General features: G+C 32.5%; 2 protein-coding genes across 3 annotated transcripts; one reads left to right on the top strand and one right to left on the bottom strand.

Moving 5' to 3' along the window:
• Window positions 1-513: 513 nt before the first annotated feature.
• LOC111419546 (luciferin 4-monooxygenase-like) lies at window positions 514-2449 on the bottom strand. The gene is made up of 3 exons (XM_023052376.2): window positions 2387-2449; window positions 1679-2330; window positions 514-1537 (listed from the first exon to the last, which is right to left on the bottom strand). Exons 1-3 carry the CDS (start codon window positions 2397-2399, stop codon window positions 562-564), a joined length of 1641 nt encoding a protein of 546 aa, XP_022908144.2. The 5' UTR covers window positions 2400-2449; the 3' UTR covers window positions 514-561.
• Window positions 2450-7166: 4717 nt separating this feature from the next.
• On the top strand, window positions 7167-8420 carry LOC111419536 (oligodendrocyte transcription factor 2-like). Of its 2 annotated transcripts, none has more exons than XM_023052359.2 (3): window positions 7167-7241; window positions 7353-7599; window positions 7682-8420. In XM_023052359.2, exons 2-3 carry the CDS (start codon window positions 7465-7467, stop codon window positions 8339-8341), a joined length of 795 nt encoding a protein of 264 aa, XP_022908127.1. In that variant the 5' UTR covers window positions 7167-7241; window positions 7353-7464; the 3' UTR covers window positions 8342-8420. The 2 variants fall into 2 exon arrangements, with proteins under 2 accessions (XP_022908127.1, XP_022908129.1); XM_023052361.2 differs by having other exon boundaries at window positions 7173-7241; window positions 7340-7599.
• The last annotated feature ends 9432 nt before the right edge of the window (window positions 8421-17852 follow it).

Genomic DNA, 17852 nt, shown 5'->3' with positions numbered 1-17852 from the left:
TTATAAGATGCAGGACGGAAAATATAAGACAGACTTTGAACTTATTATTAGAACAATCTCAAAAGTCATTAACAAAACCATTACTATTTAAACGAGCACTGGTCCATTAAGTTTCGCTAAAGAAATAATGTTGTAAAATTGACGCAAACGGTAGTTGGTGGTAATTGGTTTAATGATTGTTCGAGATTTAAATGCTTGAATTGAATCGTGTTTTAATCAATTAAATAAGTAAATACGATAAAGTAATTATAATCAAAGTATCTTATTTTATTTTTAATCACTTCATTATTCTCCAATTTTCTTTAATACATATTGTTTTAAAGCTGAATCTTAGGAATTTCATCTTCATCAACTTTGCCAGCAACTAAAGCTTCAAGTTCTTCACCTGTAACATTATCATCGTAAAGATCGAAGTTTTCTTCACCGTAATAACCTGTTGTGTCTTTTGCTTACACACAAACATGGATGAAACAAAAATACACTCAAATTAATTAAAATCATAAAAAATAAACAATAAATTTTTCTTTTTTTAAATATTTATTAATTAACTTAATTACATTTTTAATTTGTTTCCATTAACCGTTGTCTAAGAAGTCTTCTTTTAATTTTTCCAGATGGTGTAAAAGGAATTTCTTCCCTGCTAAGGAATTTAACTCCGCCTCTTAATCGTTTTCTATCATCAACTTGACTAGCAACTAATTGTTCTAATTCTTCAGCGGTAACATTATCGTTAGATTTTACTACAACAGCAGTGATGATGTCACCTTCATCGCTAGGTAATCCTAAAACTACAGCTAATTCAACCGAGGGATGTTGAACGATAATTGCTTCGAGTTCTGTTGGGGCAACTGCGCACATTTTATACCTTAACATTTCTTTTTGACGTTCAACGAAGAAAAACGTGTAATCTTCATCATAGTACAATATATCACCGGTTTTAAGGAAACCTTCAGAATCAAATCTATCGCGGCAACCGGTTTTATAATAACCATTCATAATCATTTTTGATTTTATGCGTAATTCTCCAGGTTTGTTTGGTCCAAGAACTTCCTCTGTTTCAGGATCAACGACTTTATAAATACCCCCTTTCATTGGTTTTCCTGTTGACGTTGGTTTTTTGACTACTTCAGCAACTCCTTCAGGAGTAAAGCGAGGACTAAGTCCGTAACCCCATAGTTCGGTTTGGCTGTAACCTTGAAAAACGAGACTGCTTGAAAACAATTCTCTTGCTTTGGTTAATGTTTCTAAGGAAACTGCTCCACCTGCTGGTGCAACCATTTTTAATGAAGGTAATTCCAATCCAGATGGTTTCTCTGATTTCATTAAAGCTAAGAAATCTTGAGGTGCTAAAAATGCTATGGCCACTTTGTACTTTTCAAGATATTTCCATGTTTTTTCCACTTCAAAATTTGAACATAAAAGTTTGGTTTGTGAAGCTGTAACGCTCGTTATTGTAAGCATTATCGCTGAGGCCCAAACCAATGATGCATAAGACATTGTTACTTGTGGATCCCCGCTTTTCTTTGCGAATGGTAGGCTTTAAATAATTATACAACATACGTTTTTTTTTATGGCAGAATTAGTTATTCTCCCAGAATTACTACTAATTCAAATAAGAAATTGTAGTAATTTTAGGACATGCACTATTTAAATAAGCATAAATAAAATAAATAATCACCTTTGATTAGCTATAATTCCTAATATTTGATAATGAGTAATACAAATTCCTTTTGGAGAACCAGTTGTTCCACTGCTAAAAACAATCATAACCGTATCAAAAACATTATTCGTGGTGTAAACTTTAAACTCCTTCTCTTCATCAGGTAGAGGCACCAATAAATCGTCGAAAGGTATATGTTTCTCTGTTTCACCAAAAACGATGATTTCTGTATTTAAATTTAATTTTTCAATTATATCTTCCAATTTAGGTACACATTCTGGGGTAGCAAATACGTATTTGGGTTTAACTAATTGTAATTGTCTTATTTTGTCTTCTTCGGGCGCTCCAGGATCCATCGAAGCTGGTTTAGCACCAGTGAAGAAGATGGCGTATAAAGTAACGCTTGTGTTTAAGTGATTTGTAGTGCACGGGGTTAAAATATCTTTAGGGGTTACTCCCATTTTTTTTAAATGGCACGCAACTCTTATTGATCTTTCAAGAACCACATCGAAAGTTTCAGAAATTCCTGATACGGCGTCAATTTGTGCACATTTATTTTTATTTTTTTTTAGTCCTGTATAAATTTCGTGAGCAACACCATTTGGATTGATATATGGCACCCAATCTTGGGTTCTAATTATGTTATCTCCATTGCTTGGTTGAATAATATCTACAAATTTGAAAATAAATAATTTTTAATTTTAAAAGATTTTTTTAATAACAAACCTTCTACGGTCATTTTTGATGCGGTCGTTTTGCACTACGAGGACTAAACTTACACTGAGAAATAATTTAGTATTTACACGTACATATATCTTAATAGTGTAATTTATAGGGTATCTCTTATCTTTTTTTAAAATGAACCAGCAATACGTCGTGGTATGATTATGGATAAATTCTTATCGATTATTTTATCGATCGTTGAATTAAATTTATGTTTTAATAATTACTATAAATGACTTGTATCTTCTTATCGTAATTATATAAATTTTAAGTATTATTGAATGCAATAATTTTTAATCCATTCAACTCAATCAATAAAAATAACTCAAACACGCAATTAAAACAACCAAATTGTATGTCTATGCATGATATCGATAAACGAATATGTTAAGTTTTTATAATTATGAGAAAGATGGAGACATACATACCCTTGATTTCTGGAAAGTCGTCCCCAACCACAATTACAAATTGTGAGTGTTAATTTCCTGCAGCATAACTCTGAATTCTGCTAACTCTTTGAGAATCGTCATTTAAATCCTTCTCGGTTGTTATTATCGTTATTCAGCAAAGTATTATTCCATCATTTTGCTATTGCATCATTCGACAGATTCAAGAATTGCAACTGATGAGAGTTTCATTAACAAGACATAATGTAAAGTATTGAATCCCAGCTAGATGTGTGAAACTGTACTCAAAGACCAAATGTATGTTCGTGTATAGTGGGTACTCAGTTAATTGCGCTTTAAAATGAATTCTACGTGCACTTAAAAACCTGTTTGAAGCCAATTTAAATCAGATATGATTTTAAAAAGATGGAATTCCAGCTCATTTTGGGGTAAATTCTTAATCCTAAAGATTAATTCTGTTATGTATTACATATGGGTGAACTAACAGCTCTTGATCTTGATGAAACAATTTACATTGACAAATCACTTATATCATTTTCCCTACAGATGTTACGACAATCTTGCTGAAACAAGATCACAGTTATCATGAAATTTAGCGAATACTGGATTATGGGAGAACAATGGTCTCAGATAGATGTTGGTTAGACAAACACACATAATTGGCACCTCGCGGAAGAACTGTAAAACTGAATATATTGCAAAAATAGTGAAGCTGTTCTTTTCTGCAAAAATAGGATGTATGTTCTAATGTTTGCCACAAAGCGCAACAAAACATAAAAAACTAGACATGTTATCTGCTTAGAATTAACCGTAATGATCTGTTAATGAGTCATATCAAATAACACCACAGGAAAATTATTAAAAAAACGATGCTTGACATCTTTCTGAATACTGCCAAGGTAAATTCTTTGTTGATGTGCAAAGAAACCAAATGCATGGCTGCACCTGCAGTTTTGTAAATATTCAGCAAAACATCTTTTGGACCGAATACACCTTGAACCTTCTTCATATTAACTTGCACTTTAAATAATTATACTTGTTTAATATTTTGTACATCTTTATAGATATGAAAAAACATTCAGATTTGAAATTTCAATTAAATTGGCTAATTTAAAGTAATACTTTATCTGATTACATACCAAATAATTTTCATATAAAGTGGTACTTAATATTGAGGCTAATTAATTAAATGCTCTATAAGCGTTTCTAATCAAGATAATCATTCATATATAAAATTTCGGTTAAATTACATAACCGGAAGTAGTACTTTATTTTGCATATTCAGCCGTAAAAAAAAGAAAAGGAAATTTCCAAAATATGCATATGCAACGATTTAATTTCTTAGAGTCTTCCAAACATTAGTCTGGTAGATAAATCCATCAGATTACCGTCTAAGGCCTACACCACAATATTCAATGCAGGATAATTATTATCCAGCCAATGGAAAAGGAGCATCGTCTACAATTATGGAGCCAGACAAGTTAATTAGACTAGGTCGAGTAACTTGTTGTAAATAAGATACAAACAGAATCCTTGTTAGCTGCAACCATATAAAACAACTGTGAATGCTCAACATTGCCATTAAACTATGTTTCAGTTACCATAATAACATCATAAGTAAGTTACAATGAGGTCAAGTTAGAATTTTTTGTTGTCTTCTGGTGATTCGCAAATATTTACCAACTCCTTAGACTTTTTGTGTGATGTACTGGATGCACTTTTTTTTCTTCCTGCTTTTCTGCACTTTTTCTTCAATGCTATTATTTTATTTTTTCTTCAATTTGATTTTTATTACACGAACTAGTAATTATTTTGGATCCTTCTACCCGTCGTTTCTTCTTTTGCATATTTTTGTCTTTGACATTATTTTGAAATTGCTTGAGGAATAGGTGTTTTCTGGTCTTCGTGATTTATTGATGATTTATGTATTGGAGATTCGTTTTTGTTCTGTAATATTTCAGAATCTGGATCACCAGACGTTGTAGAACGTTGTATGTCTAGTGTTAGAAGAGGGTCTAAATTTTGTTTCTTTAAGAGACTTAAGGTTGATCCATAATCCGAATTGTTATCAGGTGTAGGGCTACATCCATCTTGAGGAATTTCTGATGTCATAGGGATGTTGTGACACGAATTGCCTCAGCAGCTTCGAAATTGCTGCTTGAAATGCTATTCTTCGTATCTCTGTGGGCTGGTCTTCGTAATTGATTGATGATTGGAGATTCGTTTTTCTTCTGTAACATTTCAGAATCTGGGTCACCAGAAGTTGTAGAATGTTGTATGTCTAGTGTTAGAAGAGGGTCTAAATTTTGTTTCTTTAAGAAACCTAAGGTTGATCCATAATCCGAATTGTTATCAGGTCTAGGGCTACACCCATCTTGACGAATTTCTGATCTTATAGACCATTTTATTTTTTTCTTCAATTTGATTTTTATTACACGAACTAGTAATTATTTTGGACCCTTCTACCCGTCGTTTCTTCTTTTGCATATTTTTGTGTTTCACATTATTTTGAAATTGCTTGAGGAATAGATGTTTTCTGGTCCTTGTGATTTATTGATGATTTATGTATTGGAGATTCGTTTTTCTTGTGTAATATTTCAGAATCTGGGTCACCAGAAGTTGTAGAACGTTGTATGTCTGGTGTTAGAAGAGGGTCTAAATTCTTTTTCTTTAAGAAACCTAAGGTTGATCCAATCCGAATTGTTATCAGGTATAGGGCTACATCCATCTTGAGGAATTTCTGATATCATAGGGATGTTGTGACACGAATTGCCTCAGCAGCTTCGAAATTGCTGCTTGAAATGCTATTGTTCGTATCTCTGTGGGCTGGTCTTCGTAATTGATTGATGATTGGAGATTCGTTTTTCTTCTGTAATATTTCAGAATCTGGGTCACCAGAAGTTGTAGAACGTTGTATGTCTAGTGTAAGAAGAGGGTCTAAATTTTGTTTCTTTAAGAAACCTAAGGTTGATCCATAATCCTAATTGTTATAAGGTCTAGGGCTACACCCATCTTGACGAATTTCTGATCTTATAGACCATTTTATTTTTTTCTTCAATTTGATTTTTATTACACGAACTAGTAATTATTTTGGACCCTTCTACCCGTCGTTTCTTCTTTTGCATATTTTTGTGTTTCACATTATTTTGAAATTGCTTGAGGAATAGATGTTTTCTGGTCCTTGTGATTTATTGATGATTTATGTATTGGAGATTCGTTTTTCTTGTGTAATATTTCAAAATCTGGGTCACCAGAAGTTGTAGAACGTTGTATGTCTGGTGTTAGAAGAGGGTCTAAATCCTGTTTCTTTAAGAAACCTAAGGTTGATCCAATCCGAATTGTTATCAGGTCTAGGGCTACACCCATCTTGACGAATTTCTGATCTTATAGACCATTTTATTTTTTTCTTCAATTTGATTTTTATTACACGAACTAGTAATTATTTTGGACCCTTCTACCCGTCGTTTCTTCTTTTGCATATTTTTGTCTTTCACATTATTTTGAAATTGCTTGAGGAATAGATGTTTTCTGGTCCTTGTGATTTATTGATGATTTATGTATTGGAGATTCGTTTCTCTTCTGTAATATTTCAGAATCTGGGTCACCAGAAGTTGTAGAACGTTGTATGTCTAGTGTTAGAAGAGGGTCTATATTTTGTTTCTTTAAGAAACCTAAGGTTGATCCATAATCCGAATTGTTATCAGGTCTAGGGCTACACCCATCTTGACGAATTTCTGATCTTATAGGGATATTATGACACGAATTGCCTCAGCAGCTTCGAAATCGCTACTTGAAATTCTATTTTTCGTACCTCTGTAGTTGACAGTCCATAAAATCGTTTTTCTAAATTTATCAAATGACACAAATTGAGTTCATTGCTTAATCTCGAATACTTAACATGAAAAAGTTTTCTTAAATGCTATCTCCAAAAAGTTTTAATTTATCGTAACATTACTTCCGCATAACTTTATGAATAATAAATAAAACATAGATTAAGTAATACCTAATTATATTTAAAAACCGAGAAAAAGCATGAAAAATTTTCCAATTAACATCGAAAGTTCAATTCATACTACACTTTGCTTAGTTTAAAAATAAAAAAATATTGATACAATTTACTTCACATAAAATCAAATCGAGAATAAAATATTTTTGGAGGAACAGGGGTGAGAGGGAACAATAGACGTTACGCCACTGGAGCGTTCCAACCCTCTTGTTAAAATCTGCGTTTGGAGGGTGCATCTGTCACTACGTTTGCCTCGATTCTAAGCCAGTTAACAGTGTCTCAGTGGCTGTGTTTCAATGATTTCTATTAGAACTCCATAAAAAAATCAGTTTATAAAGAAATTATGTGAAATTTGTTGCATTAATATACGTGTAGTTAACAAAAAACCACCCGTCTCGGAGAAAACGTCCCCCTAACTACAATAATTTAATTATCATAAAAAATCGTAAGTAATTATTTTTTGAATAATGAATTAATCAATAAATTATATTTTTCGATTAGATATTTGTTGTAGACTTATTTCTAATTTTGTTCTTAAATTAGGATTATTTTTAAGGGTTTGTTTGATTCAAAGAAGTTTTGACCATTTCCTGTCGAAAAACGGAATGAGATAGAAACGGCCCGTGTTTGGTTTTTATAAATTCATGAGTAAACACCGTCAATAATAAATGATCAAGTCGTTTGAGTGCGAATCTTCGTCTGGGGACGAAACCACCACAGTATACCCCATCTCTCGGGCGGTGGTGGAACCGCCTCAATGGCTAAGGGGTGGAACACCCTCCGCCTGGGGCTGGCAGCACCCGGTAAGTAAAATTTTGAATCTAGGTCAACTTAATTCTTGAACTCTTTAAAACTCAAAAAAATCCTCTTCTTTTTTAAACTCAGAATTCTTCCGGTGGTGGTGGTGGTGGTCCGAGTTCATCAATATCAGCACCAATCGAAGCTCCTAATTTCCCACAATTCGGTGGGCATCATTCAACAGAGGAAGGTCAAATACCAGGACGAAGAACACCGTTAGGAGCAGTGGGATTAGGAGGATTTCAATTTCAAGGTCCTCACATTAATCATGGCCCACCATCAGATGAAAATAACCCAGATCCAACGCGACCTCAAAGTAGATCACCACAAAATCGAGCAATGCAAAATAACCCACAAGGAAAAGGAAAAAATCGACAAGGAAAATCGGTTCGATTAAATATAAATGCGCGAGAACGAAGACGAATGCATGATTTAAATGATGCATTGGATGACCTTAGGGCTGTCATACCATACGCCCATTCACCATCCGTCCGGAAACTGTCCAAAATAGCCACTTTACTTTTGGCTAAAAATTATATTTTGATGCAAGCGAACGCCTTGGAAGAAATGAAACGATTAATAGCTTATTTACAAGGAACCACAGCAAGTTCAACGATCGTAGCACCTCCAGGATTCGATTTGCAAGGATTTCCAGCCGCTGCTAAGTTTCTTCAGCAACAGCAACAATTACAAGCGGAAAATGCGAGAAATTCTGAAGGAAATGAGTCGGGAAATTGTAATTTATGAGAAAAAAAACGAACCGAAGTGTTTTAATTTAGAATCTAGTCTAACTTTAGTGATACGCGACTGATATTACGTTCTCAGAGATTGAATTCACACTAGTCAAATAATGTGCCAAATGTAAACATTAGCAATAAATATAAACAAAAAGATGTAGGGTTAGGTTTTAGATAAAAACGTGTTCTTTATAAATTCGTTTTATTTATTTTTCTTATTTACGTATTTATGGAGAGGTGATTATCTAAATTATTAATTTATTTATTAATTTTAGATATTTTATGTTTCAAATTTATAACTATTGTACGTCATAAATGGAATAAAGATTTTATGGATTTAAAACGTTTTTAAATGATTCTACATAATCAACATTATTTTATTTTTACGTCATTCTTTTTTATCTTTAGAGCACTTAAAACACATCAAGACGTAAATCATTTTTTCTCATTCAACAAGTCATTGTTTACGGCAGATATTTACGTGTGGAACTTTTTTTTCTATATTGTTAATGGAAAAAAAATTGGTGTATAAAACGTGATAAGATAACGGCAATCAATGGGGGGTAATTAGTAGCGATATATCACTGATAAGCAATTAGACCTAATTATAATATGCATAATACACCTGTGCAATATGTAGATCAAAGCTCCCGTGCATCAACCTCCAACCTCAATTCAATAAACAGATATATAATTATTCAATTATGATCGAATATTGGTATGCGAATTTAGACCGAAGTGTCAAGATAATTAATTTATGGTAATAAATATAAATAATTATAAGTAATTGTATTATGAGATAAGATCTGATTATTTGTTAGAAGTTATTAATGTCGTATGACTAAGTTAATAACAAAAATACAAAAAAATTTTAAATTTTCATTTAATTTTTAGGATACAAAATACGTAAATGCTAAAATGATTGTCCGTGAGGATATGTGTATTTACGCAGACTATACTTCTGTATTAATAAAAGATTCTGATTAGCAATTACTACCTTTAAAGTCCTCCGCTAAATTAAAATAAAACAGAATAAATTATCATTGATATGAAATTACCCTCAAACTTACTCGCGGTGAAGTTCTTGGGTTTATCTAACAGGAAATCCACATGCTGATATCATAAGTAAAAAATTAACATCAGCAATTTTTACAATTAGATGTCTCAGCAAAATTGCATCTCATGAAGTGGCCAAAATAGCCTATTTTGCAACTTTTCATGCTGTTGCAACATATATAGGAAGAATTTTAGGTTTGCAGAAGAAGGCGGTGAGAGCTTTATGCAATCTTAAAACTACTGACAGCTGCAAAGATGTATTTAAAACAGAATGTATACTTACCGTACCATGTGCAAACATTTTGGCTACCTTGATGTATGTTTATGACAATAGAAGTAAATTTAATGGTAATGCAAATTTTGACACACACGACACAAGAGGCAAAGATCAACTGAGATTACCGTTACATAGGATAGAAGCAACTAAATGACATGCTGATTTCTGGGGAGTTACATTTTTTAACAAGTTGCCAGAAAAAATTAAAACTATGGAACGAGGACACTTCAAAAAATGTGTGAAGCCTAATTTGGTCAAGAAAGCCTACTATGTATGGTCTGATTATATGCAGGATCAGTTTGTGGAGTAACAAAGTTAATTACTTTTATTATTATACTTATAATACCTATATACATATTTATTTTTGTATTTGCTATTGACTTTTCACTGTAATACCATATTACTTACGTGAATAAACATTATTATTATTATTCCGGCTTTGTAATGATGACTTTGTAATTGGACTTGAATTAGATTAATTCAATGAATGTGATTACAATAATTATTTATCTTTTTGGCTGTATCACGAATATGTACTTGAACGGGTTTTTAATTCTTATTTTCTGTTTTACTAGTTTCGGCACTCGGTCATCATCAAAGAAAATGTTGTCAATTATCATTATTTGCACTTTACACCTCACTTTATACAAAACAAAAAGAATTCGAATAGACGAATATGGGTTTATAAATAATCAAGAAGTGAAAATGGGAAATTTGAGAGATCATATGAAGAGCTTAAAGAATATGATCAATATATACAGGGTGTATCAAGTATGAGTAGAAAAAATTTGATGGGTTATATTTTTGTGAATAAAAAATTCTTATAACAAAAGATCCCATTCTTTACCATTCTTAAAATAAGATACGATAAAGTTAAGAGTTCAAAAGTTTAAGTACTGCTGTATAAAGAATTGTACTAAGCAGGCTTTGCTTATGTACATAGCTTTAATTTGACACATAAAAATCATTTTTGAGATATTTTTTAGAGGTTGTTTATACGAATAAATTTATCACTTCTGTTTCATCATTCTTTAATGTGAAAATGTACAAAAATTTTAGTTTTAATAAATAAACTTGCTTATTATATTAAAAACAGGATAATTACAAAACTAGAAACAAATTACAAATTGCAAAGCAAATCCTGCTTAGTATAATTCAATAACCAGTAGTAATCAAAATTGTGAATCCTTAACTTTATGGTATCATATCTTAAGAAGGACAAAGAATGGGACACTGTGTTATAAGAATTTTTTAATAACCCCTCAATTTTTTTCTACTCATACCTGATACACCCTGTATATATTGATCATATTCTTTAAGCTCAATTAGATTAATTGTTTATACCCCTATAGCTGGGGTATTGATATTTGGATAATCTACCTAAACAAATAACAATTTCTACATTCGAATACAAAAAATTTGGCGAATCTTTGCCAAAGAAACCAACATTTGAAGTACAGCTGATTTTTAGTAACATTTTCAGTAACAAGATAGTTGAGGTTACGAAATTTTTAATTAGTTTTCTTTCAATTATGTATTATAAATAAATATCAAAAACCAAAAATTAAATACAAACCCAAAAACTGTATTCTGTCTTTTTGAACATCGACAGCGAAAAAAAAAACACAAAAATCAGTGTTTGAAAAAGCAAAATTCTCTGTTAATCTTACCAACTGTTACAACAATTTGACAGGTACTAAAAAACGAAAAAAAAAATCATTCTGTAATCATCCAAACCTCGTAAAGATAATAATAGATAAAAACCATATTGGTCATTTCAACGTTAGAATAATTAGGCATTTTTATTAACAATCAATCGTTAAAAACAAAAAGGAAATAATGAAGTCACTGACAATTCAACATCAAATAAAATTTCAAAAAAATTTGCATACTATACGCCTCTTATGCATTTTCGTGATTTGCATGTCAGCCAATTTAAGGATTGTAAATTCGCACATCCTACGCATAGGATGGTCAAAATCGACGAAAATGACATTTCAACGTAAAAAAAATGTAATTAATTCCATCCAATTTTCGATTTACAATCCTCACAGATTATTCGTTTATGGTTGGATTATAGTTTTTAGTAGTCGTGTTTCAGGAATCCTGTTAGAGACAAGAAACTTTTGACAATCTTACAATTAGTAAAAAAATCTCAGTTGTAAATATATTTATTAATTTTCGAAGAAGGTTGAAACTTGAAGATATTCTTATGTTAGTCCTATTATAATTGGTTACTTGCAACAAACCTATATTGTTTATTATAGGTAGGCAACCTAACTGATTGTGGAATCTTATCATATACCTCTATCGATGTCCAAATGATAGAAACTGACTTAATCTTTGTACAGGTTAGATCTTCTTTACCAATGACTGCGCTGTATAGGATTAGCGAAACGATGCAGCTGCCCGAGTTTAGAGGCCAGAATTTAAATCAAAGATTTTCCTACTGTATAATAAGAAACAATAGCACCGGTAAATCAGGTATAGTAATAAAACTTGCCATAATTCTTTTTTTGCAAAATTTTGGTATGATATTTCAGTTTACTTTCTTCATATTCTTCGTGTATCTAAAGACCGTCTGCAAAAACCATATGAATTTAGAAAAAGTATTATTCAATCAAAATAGGATTACCTATAGATACCTTCATCTTTGTTCTAATGGTTGTAATTGACAAAATCGCACCTTAATTATGAGGAATTTCTTTTTAAAGTTTGGCAAATGTTGCACCACCGAATATTAAAGCAATATTGTTGACCTTTTCAGCATGACGACGTTCTTCCCCAGATAGAGCATTTCAGTGTACGAAACTTCAAGGACAACGAAAATCAAAATACACTAAACAAATGTGTAATTACTTAGGAATTAAATGCAGTAATTGTTCTTTCTGCCATAAGAAATACGATTTCAATCAACTAAATATAGGTGAAAATTACAACAATTCACTCAATATAGGGGAACAGGGGATTGCCTAGGATCTGAATAAACAGGTTCTTTCACAACAACACATGAACTGAAACGTGACGACGGGGACGAGCTGGCACCAACTCTACCAACACAAAAACAGAACTTTATCATGCAACAGTGAAAAGACTAAACAATTTTCGGATTTGGAGGTCATGTATGTAAGGAAACGGGAGTGCATGCGTTCCCGCACACCGCACTTAGGCCCCATTGGACCCCTTGTGCATACTCCCAACATAATCTCTTTTCACATCAACCAGCCTAGGTAATTGCCGAAGGCCAGGATATTACTCAGAGGTAAGTTCCTGATATCATCTGTGGTCGGCCATGCCTCTCCGAGGTCTGCTAGAGAGGGGCAATCACACAAGATGTGTCTAGCGGTCTCGTCGTCCAGTTCACAGGCTCGACAGAGAGGAGAATTTGCAAGCTTCATATTGTGAAGGTGCTTGTTTACCTTACAGTGTCCCGTGAGGAGACCTGTGGCTAATCGAAGGGCGTTTTTCCGAAACCCTACGAAAAACTGAGCTGTAGATTTCGAAGGATATTTTAACAAATCCTTGGCAAGATAGCAGCCCGGGGTTTTGTCCCACGCGTTTAGGAATTTTTTGTGGGTAATGTGCTTAATCATGTTGATATGAGTAGCTAATGAAGGGGTAATTATCGGCTCGGGTGCACAGGGAACTCTGCTGGCAGCACGCTTTGCCAGCCTATCCGCATGTTTGTTTGGAGGTCATGTTATGTAAGGTTGGTACGAACAACATAAAAGTAAATAAAAGAGTAACACAACCAAATGGGGTATACTTTACACTAGCCCATGCATTCACATCACAAGACTTACACCAACAAACAAAGATAGGATATCTAAAACAATACATTACACCAACAGATCAAGTGTTTTTCATATCTTCTTGCATAGAATTCTAGGACCAATACAGGACCAAAGATGTCACCCTCTCTGAATTCATGTGATGAATGTACGAACGCTGGGAAAGAGACGTGTGATCAAATCACGGAAAAACTGAGAAGACACAATAAGCGATGACGCATGGGATCTTCTGGGCCTTGGGTGTTGAAGGAAAGCAGCATCAGACAGGGGGAAGTGGAGGCAAAAATTAAGGGAACCCATGGCCCGACTTAGGTTATAGAGCCACAGAAGAAGAAATAGGGGATTCCTGCATAATTTCTTTCTACCGCTCTCAGATATGATGGACACACTTAAATGATTTGGAGTTCCAGAATGCTGTAATTTTTGGTTATTAAGAAAATAAATTCTACGTTTACTATTGAAAATCAGGTAAATTCAAAAATTTATCCCTCTGCCTCTTCGACAAATCTAGGTGAGTGGATAGACAAGGAATTAAACTAAAACTACAACTAACAGTAGACCTAGAACTAGAAACTTTTGTGTTAAGCCGTGCATTTTTTTTAATGGTGAATGTTTCGAATGCCATGTTGCAACCTTATTTAGAAACAAGTTCGAAGTGACACTTTTAGTGTTAGTTCTAGTGATAGTGCTAGTGTTAGTTCTAATTTTAGTTTAATTAACACCGGTCGTGAAAGCCTTCGTACTTATATTAGACAAGGAATGATTGAGAGGGCCTCCTCAAATATCTAGAGTATTTGCAGGGTGCTATATTATCTGCTTTTAAAGAAAGTTTACAATTAAGAACGTCAAAAATGAAAAATTCATCTGCTCTTATTATTTAGAAATAACTTCGAAGTGACACTTTTAGTGTTAGTTCTAGTGATAGTGCTAGTGTTAGTTCTAATTTTAGTTTAATTAACACCGGTCGTAAAAGCCTTCGTACTTATATTAGGTAGATAAGGAATGACTGAGAGGGCCTCCTCAAATATCTAGAGTATTTGCAGGGTGCTATATTATCTGCTTTTAAAGAAAGTTTACAATTAAGAACGTCAAAAATGAAAAATTCATCTGCTCCTAGGAAAAATCTAGCTTACTGATTGAACTATCTAGAATAGTTCCACTTTGCTGCAGTTTCTGGTCCTTGCGAAAATAATTTCTACGTTCATTGTTAATAATCACATGATATTCAAAATTCAATGTGACAAATCTGGATTCGATTTAGAGTAGTTCTGTATGCTGGCTCCTTATTGGAGGGCATATTCTAATTATGTAGAGTAGTCGCAACGTGCTGCAGTTATTGGTTCTTGAAAAAATAAATTTTACATTTCTTATTAAAAATCACGTAAATTCAAAAATTCTGCAAATTTGAGTTCACCGATAGACATGGAGTGTACTAAGGGGTTTGCTCGAATTACCTCGAGTAGTTCCAGGTTTTCACATTACCTGCAATTCCAGCTTTAGTTAATTGGTATATTGAATGCCTACCTAATCAACTATAATTTTACAAATCTAAATCTGATGCAGATTCAAATGTGAATCTAACTCTAACCACATAACAAAACTTTCTACATTTAACAACGAGTTGTTCGAAATTAATTTTGTAATAAATTATTTGGATTTAAAGTTTGTAACAATTTTATAACAATAGATTTAATTGCCGAAAGAGCTGAAGCGGTCGTGCATAAAATGTGAAACTACCCTCACTTAATTTGTTGCGACAATATGAGATTACACGACGATTAGTACCAACATCAATTCGTAGTGATATTATAGAAAGCGGAATTATTATTATAAAAGTACTTAATTAATAAAATATGAGCTACAACAGCAAAGAAGGTCACCGATGGGATAAAATGTAAACAATACTAAAACAGAATAATCCTTCTAGGTTGCATGGATGATTACTGATTACCATAAGTAAAGCTTGTTGAACTAGTTCCACCAATATCCACCAAAAATAACAGATTTAAAATGTTACATCAATAAGGTAACATATTTTAATTAACTAATAATAATTAACGCTTTTATAAATAGCGTTGTTAAAATAATCCTAAATTTAAATAATTAAAAACTTTTGAAATGTTTATTAAAACCAAGTACGAAAGAAGTTTCTAGATTTAAATTAAAATTAAAAAAACTTTATATTACCTTTTTTTGATAATTTTCAAATTAATACTATCAATTTTATAAAAGATATTGGTTGTTTTCATTTCCTCAAACAGATAAATTGTTAATGCCCAAGATTATTCTGGAAATAGCAAGTAAATTATCTTTATTACAATATTAGTTTGTTTTGTAGTAAAGGAAACGAATTAATTTCCCTAATGGATCATTTACTCTAATTGTAAGATTTCGTTTATTTTGCCTCTTGTAAACAACAAAGGATTCGACAAGATCGTATTGATTAATCCGGAACGCAGCAGCGCCAACTACCGTTCGTTACCCAACTACAGTGCCCATATGCATTACCTTATTGGAGGTGCATATTTAATACAAAAAAAAATTAATGAATATAACGAAATAAAAGAAAATCATTTTCAGCAAACTCACATAAATTCAAAAAGAAAGTAATGCCCAATAAAAAAAATTTGAATTTGAATTAATTCGGTTTTTCAAATTTGATTTATCCAGCTTCCAAGTTATGGTTAAAACATAAAACTACCTACAGAGATGTTCTTTTGTTTTGTTTCGAACAAATTTCAATCTTCAGCCCAAAAACAAAACGTCAAAAATTCCAAACGGATTGTTCTCGAATTTCATCGCTTATACCAACACTCGGAGAGAACAAATAGTTGATGCCTCCATCATTTTATCGAGCGGTGCGGCAAATATTGCAGCTCTCGAATTCATGTTAAAGCCGCTCTATACACATAGCAATACTACACTAGAATGCAATTATCCTTTACTGACTTGCAATATTATATTTCATCCTTTTCTAACATCAAGGAAAGATAACTGAAAGGAAAGATTTAAAAGTGTGTACAAAATACTGTTTTATTAATGTTAAAAACAAACCTTTTATCGCCAATCATGTTTTTAAAGTTATGTCACTCAATAAACAAAACACACTGTGATCAATCCAAACAGTTCCATGTTCGTTGGGATCCCCAAGGGATGGTTTCATCTGCTCCGGTCATGGATTTCTATTTCTGGTGTGCATCAGACCCGCAAAACTCGACCAAATTGGTTTTGATGGTTTATTCATTCATATCCGGCACAATAAAATCGGTTTATTATTCAAGTATTATAATGGATGCGCTATTTATATTTTAAAACCGTTTAATTGACATGCTATTTTGTTGAACGAAAGAGTGTTTATCTCTTCGTGTGGATAATCCCGAAGGGCCCGTATCGGAATTAGGGGATGTTTGGCAACAAACATCCTAACGTAATAGAATTGGATGCAATACGGTAAATTGGACCGAAACTGAATTCATTAAACAATTAGACAATTTGTATCATCCAATACGATCAAATAGATTCTAAAATCGATCATAAATATTTCTGAATCATTTTTGGAATAGATGTTCTAATATGTTCTTGGATAGATATAAAGATAAGTGTGCGCAATAAGATTGAACCTTTAAAAAATTACATGATGCTTCCTCAGTAACATTCTTAATGATTCTGTACAAAACTTAATCTGAAATTATTAAAAATATAATAGCTATATTAAGATTGCACACTATTGATGTAAAACTTGGATGCACATTATAAGATGAAACATCCGATCGATTCGTATATAAACACGTTTTGAATGAATGATGAATTAAAAAATGAAATGTATTAAAAATTGAAACATGCAAAAATCAAGCTGAAAAACTGTTTTGAGTATACAGGTGTCTCAGCGAGACAGGTCATTAGACGTTTCTGGGGTTCTGGCCAAACAAAAAATTTGAGAATGCAGACTTAAGTATTATCAATTACGTTCTCTTCATCTAAAATATTTTCAGATTTCTAGCACTTCCGGTTATACCGGAAGTCGCTACCTACTTTATTTTTTTAAATGGAACACCCTGTATATTTTTACATATTTGGATTTGTCTGTTTTGAAGGTTTATAAATAACTTCACTTTTTGCAATTTGAACTAGCAATTCACGAGTTATTCAAATTTTTCTAGAAAAATTTGCTCCAGCGCACATTTGTTCAAAAAATCATAGAACACTCAATTTTTGAGATATCAATTTAGGATTCAGAACATGCTTAAACAACATGATGGAGTATGTTTTGGTGCCGAGAACGGCTGTCTAGATCGTTTGGTCACTTTACTATGATACGTTAACTTTTCGAAATTTGGAAGCACCATAACTTCATTTTTTTAAATGGCACCCCCCATATTTTATTACTTAGTCGTCTT

Source organism: Onthophagus taurus, chromosome 6 (genome assembly GCF_036711975.1).
Source record: "Onthophagus taurus isolate NC chromosome 6, IU_Otau_3.0, whole genome shotgun sequence".
Taxonomy (NCBI): domain Eukaryota; kingdom Metazoa; phylum Arthropoda; class Insecta; order Coleoptera; family Scarabaeidae; genus Onthophagus; species Onthophagus taurus.
The sequence above is the reverse complement of the archived record's forward strand: the minus strand, read 5'-3'. Positions and strand labels throughout refer to the sequence as shown.

What these genes read in the sequence shown, in the direction of transcription:
- LOC111419546 (XM_023052376.2), bottom strand. An exon ending in GGAATTATAGCTAATCAAAG is followed by an intron (nt 1,538 to 1,678) that starts GTGATTATTTAT and finishes AATTATTTAAAG; the next exon opens with CCTACCATTCGCAAAGAAAA.
- LOC111419536 (XM_023052359.2), top strand. Translation starts at nt 7,465, where the DNA reads ATGATCAAGTCGTTTGAGTGCGAATCTTCGTCTGGGGACGAAACCACC. An exon ending in CCTGGGGCTGGCAGCACCCG is followed by an intron (nt 7,600 to 7,681) that starts GTAAGTAAAATT and finishes TTTTAAACTCAG; the next exon opens with AATTCTTCCGGTGGTGGTGG.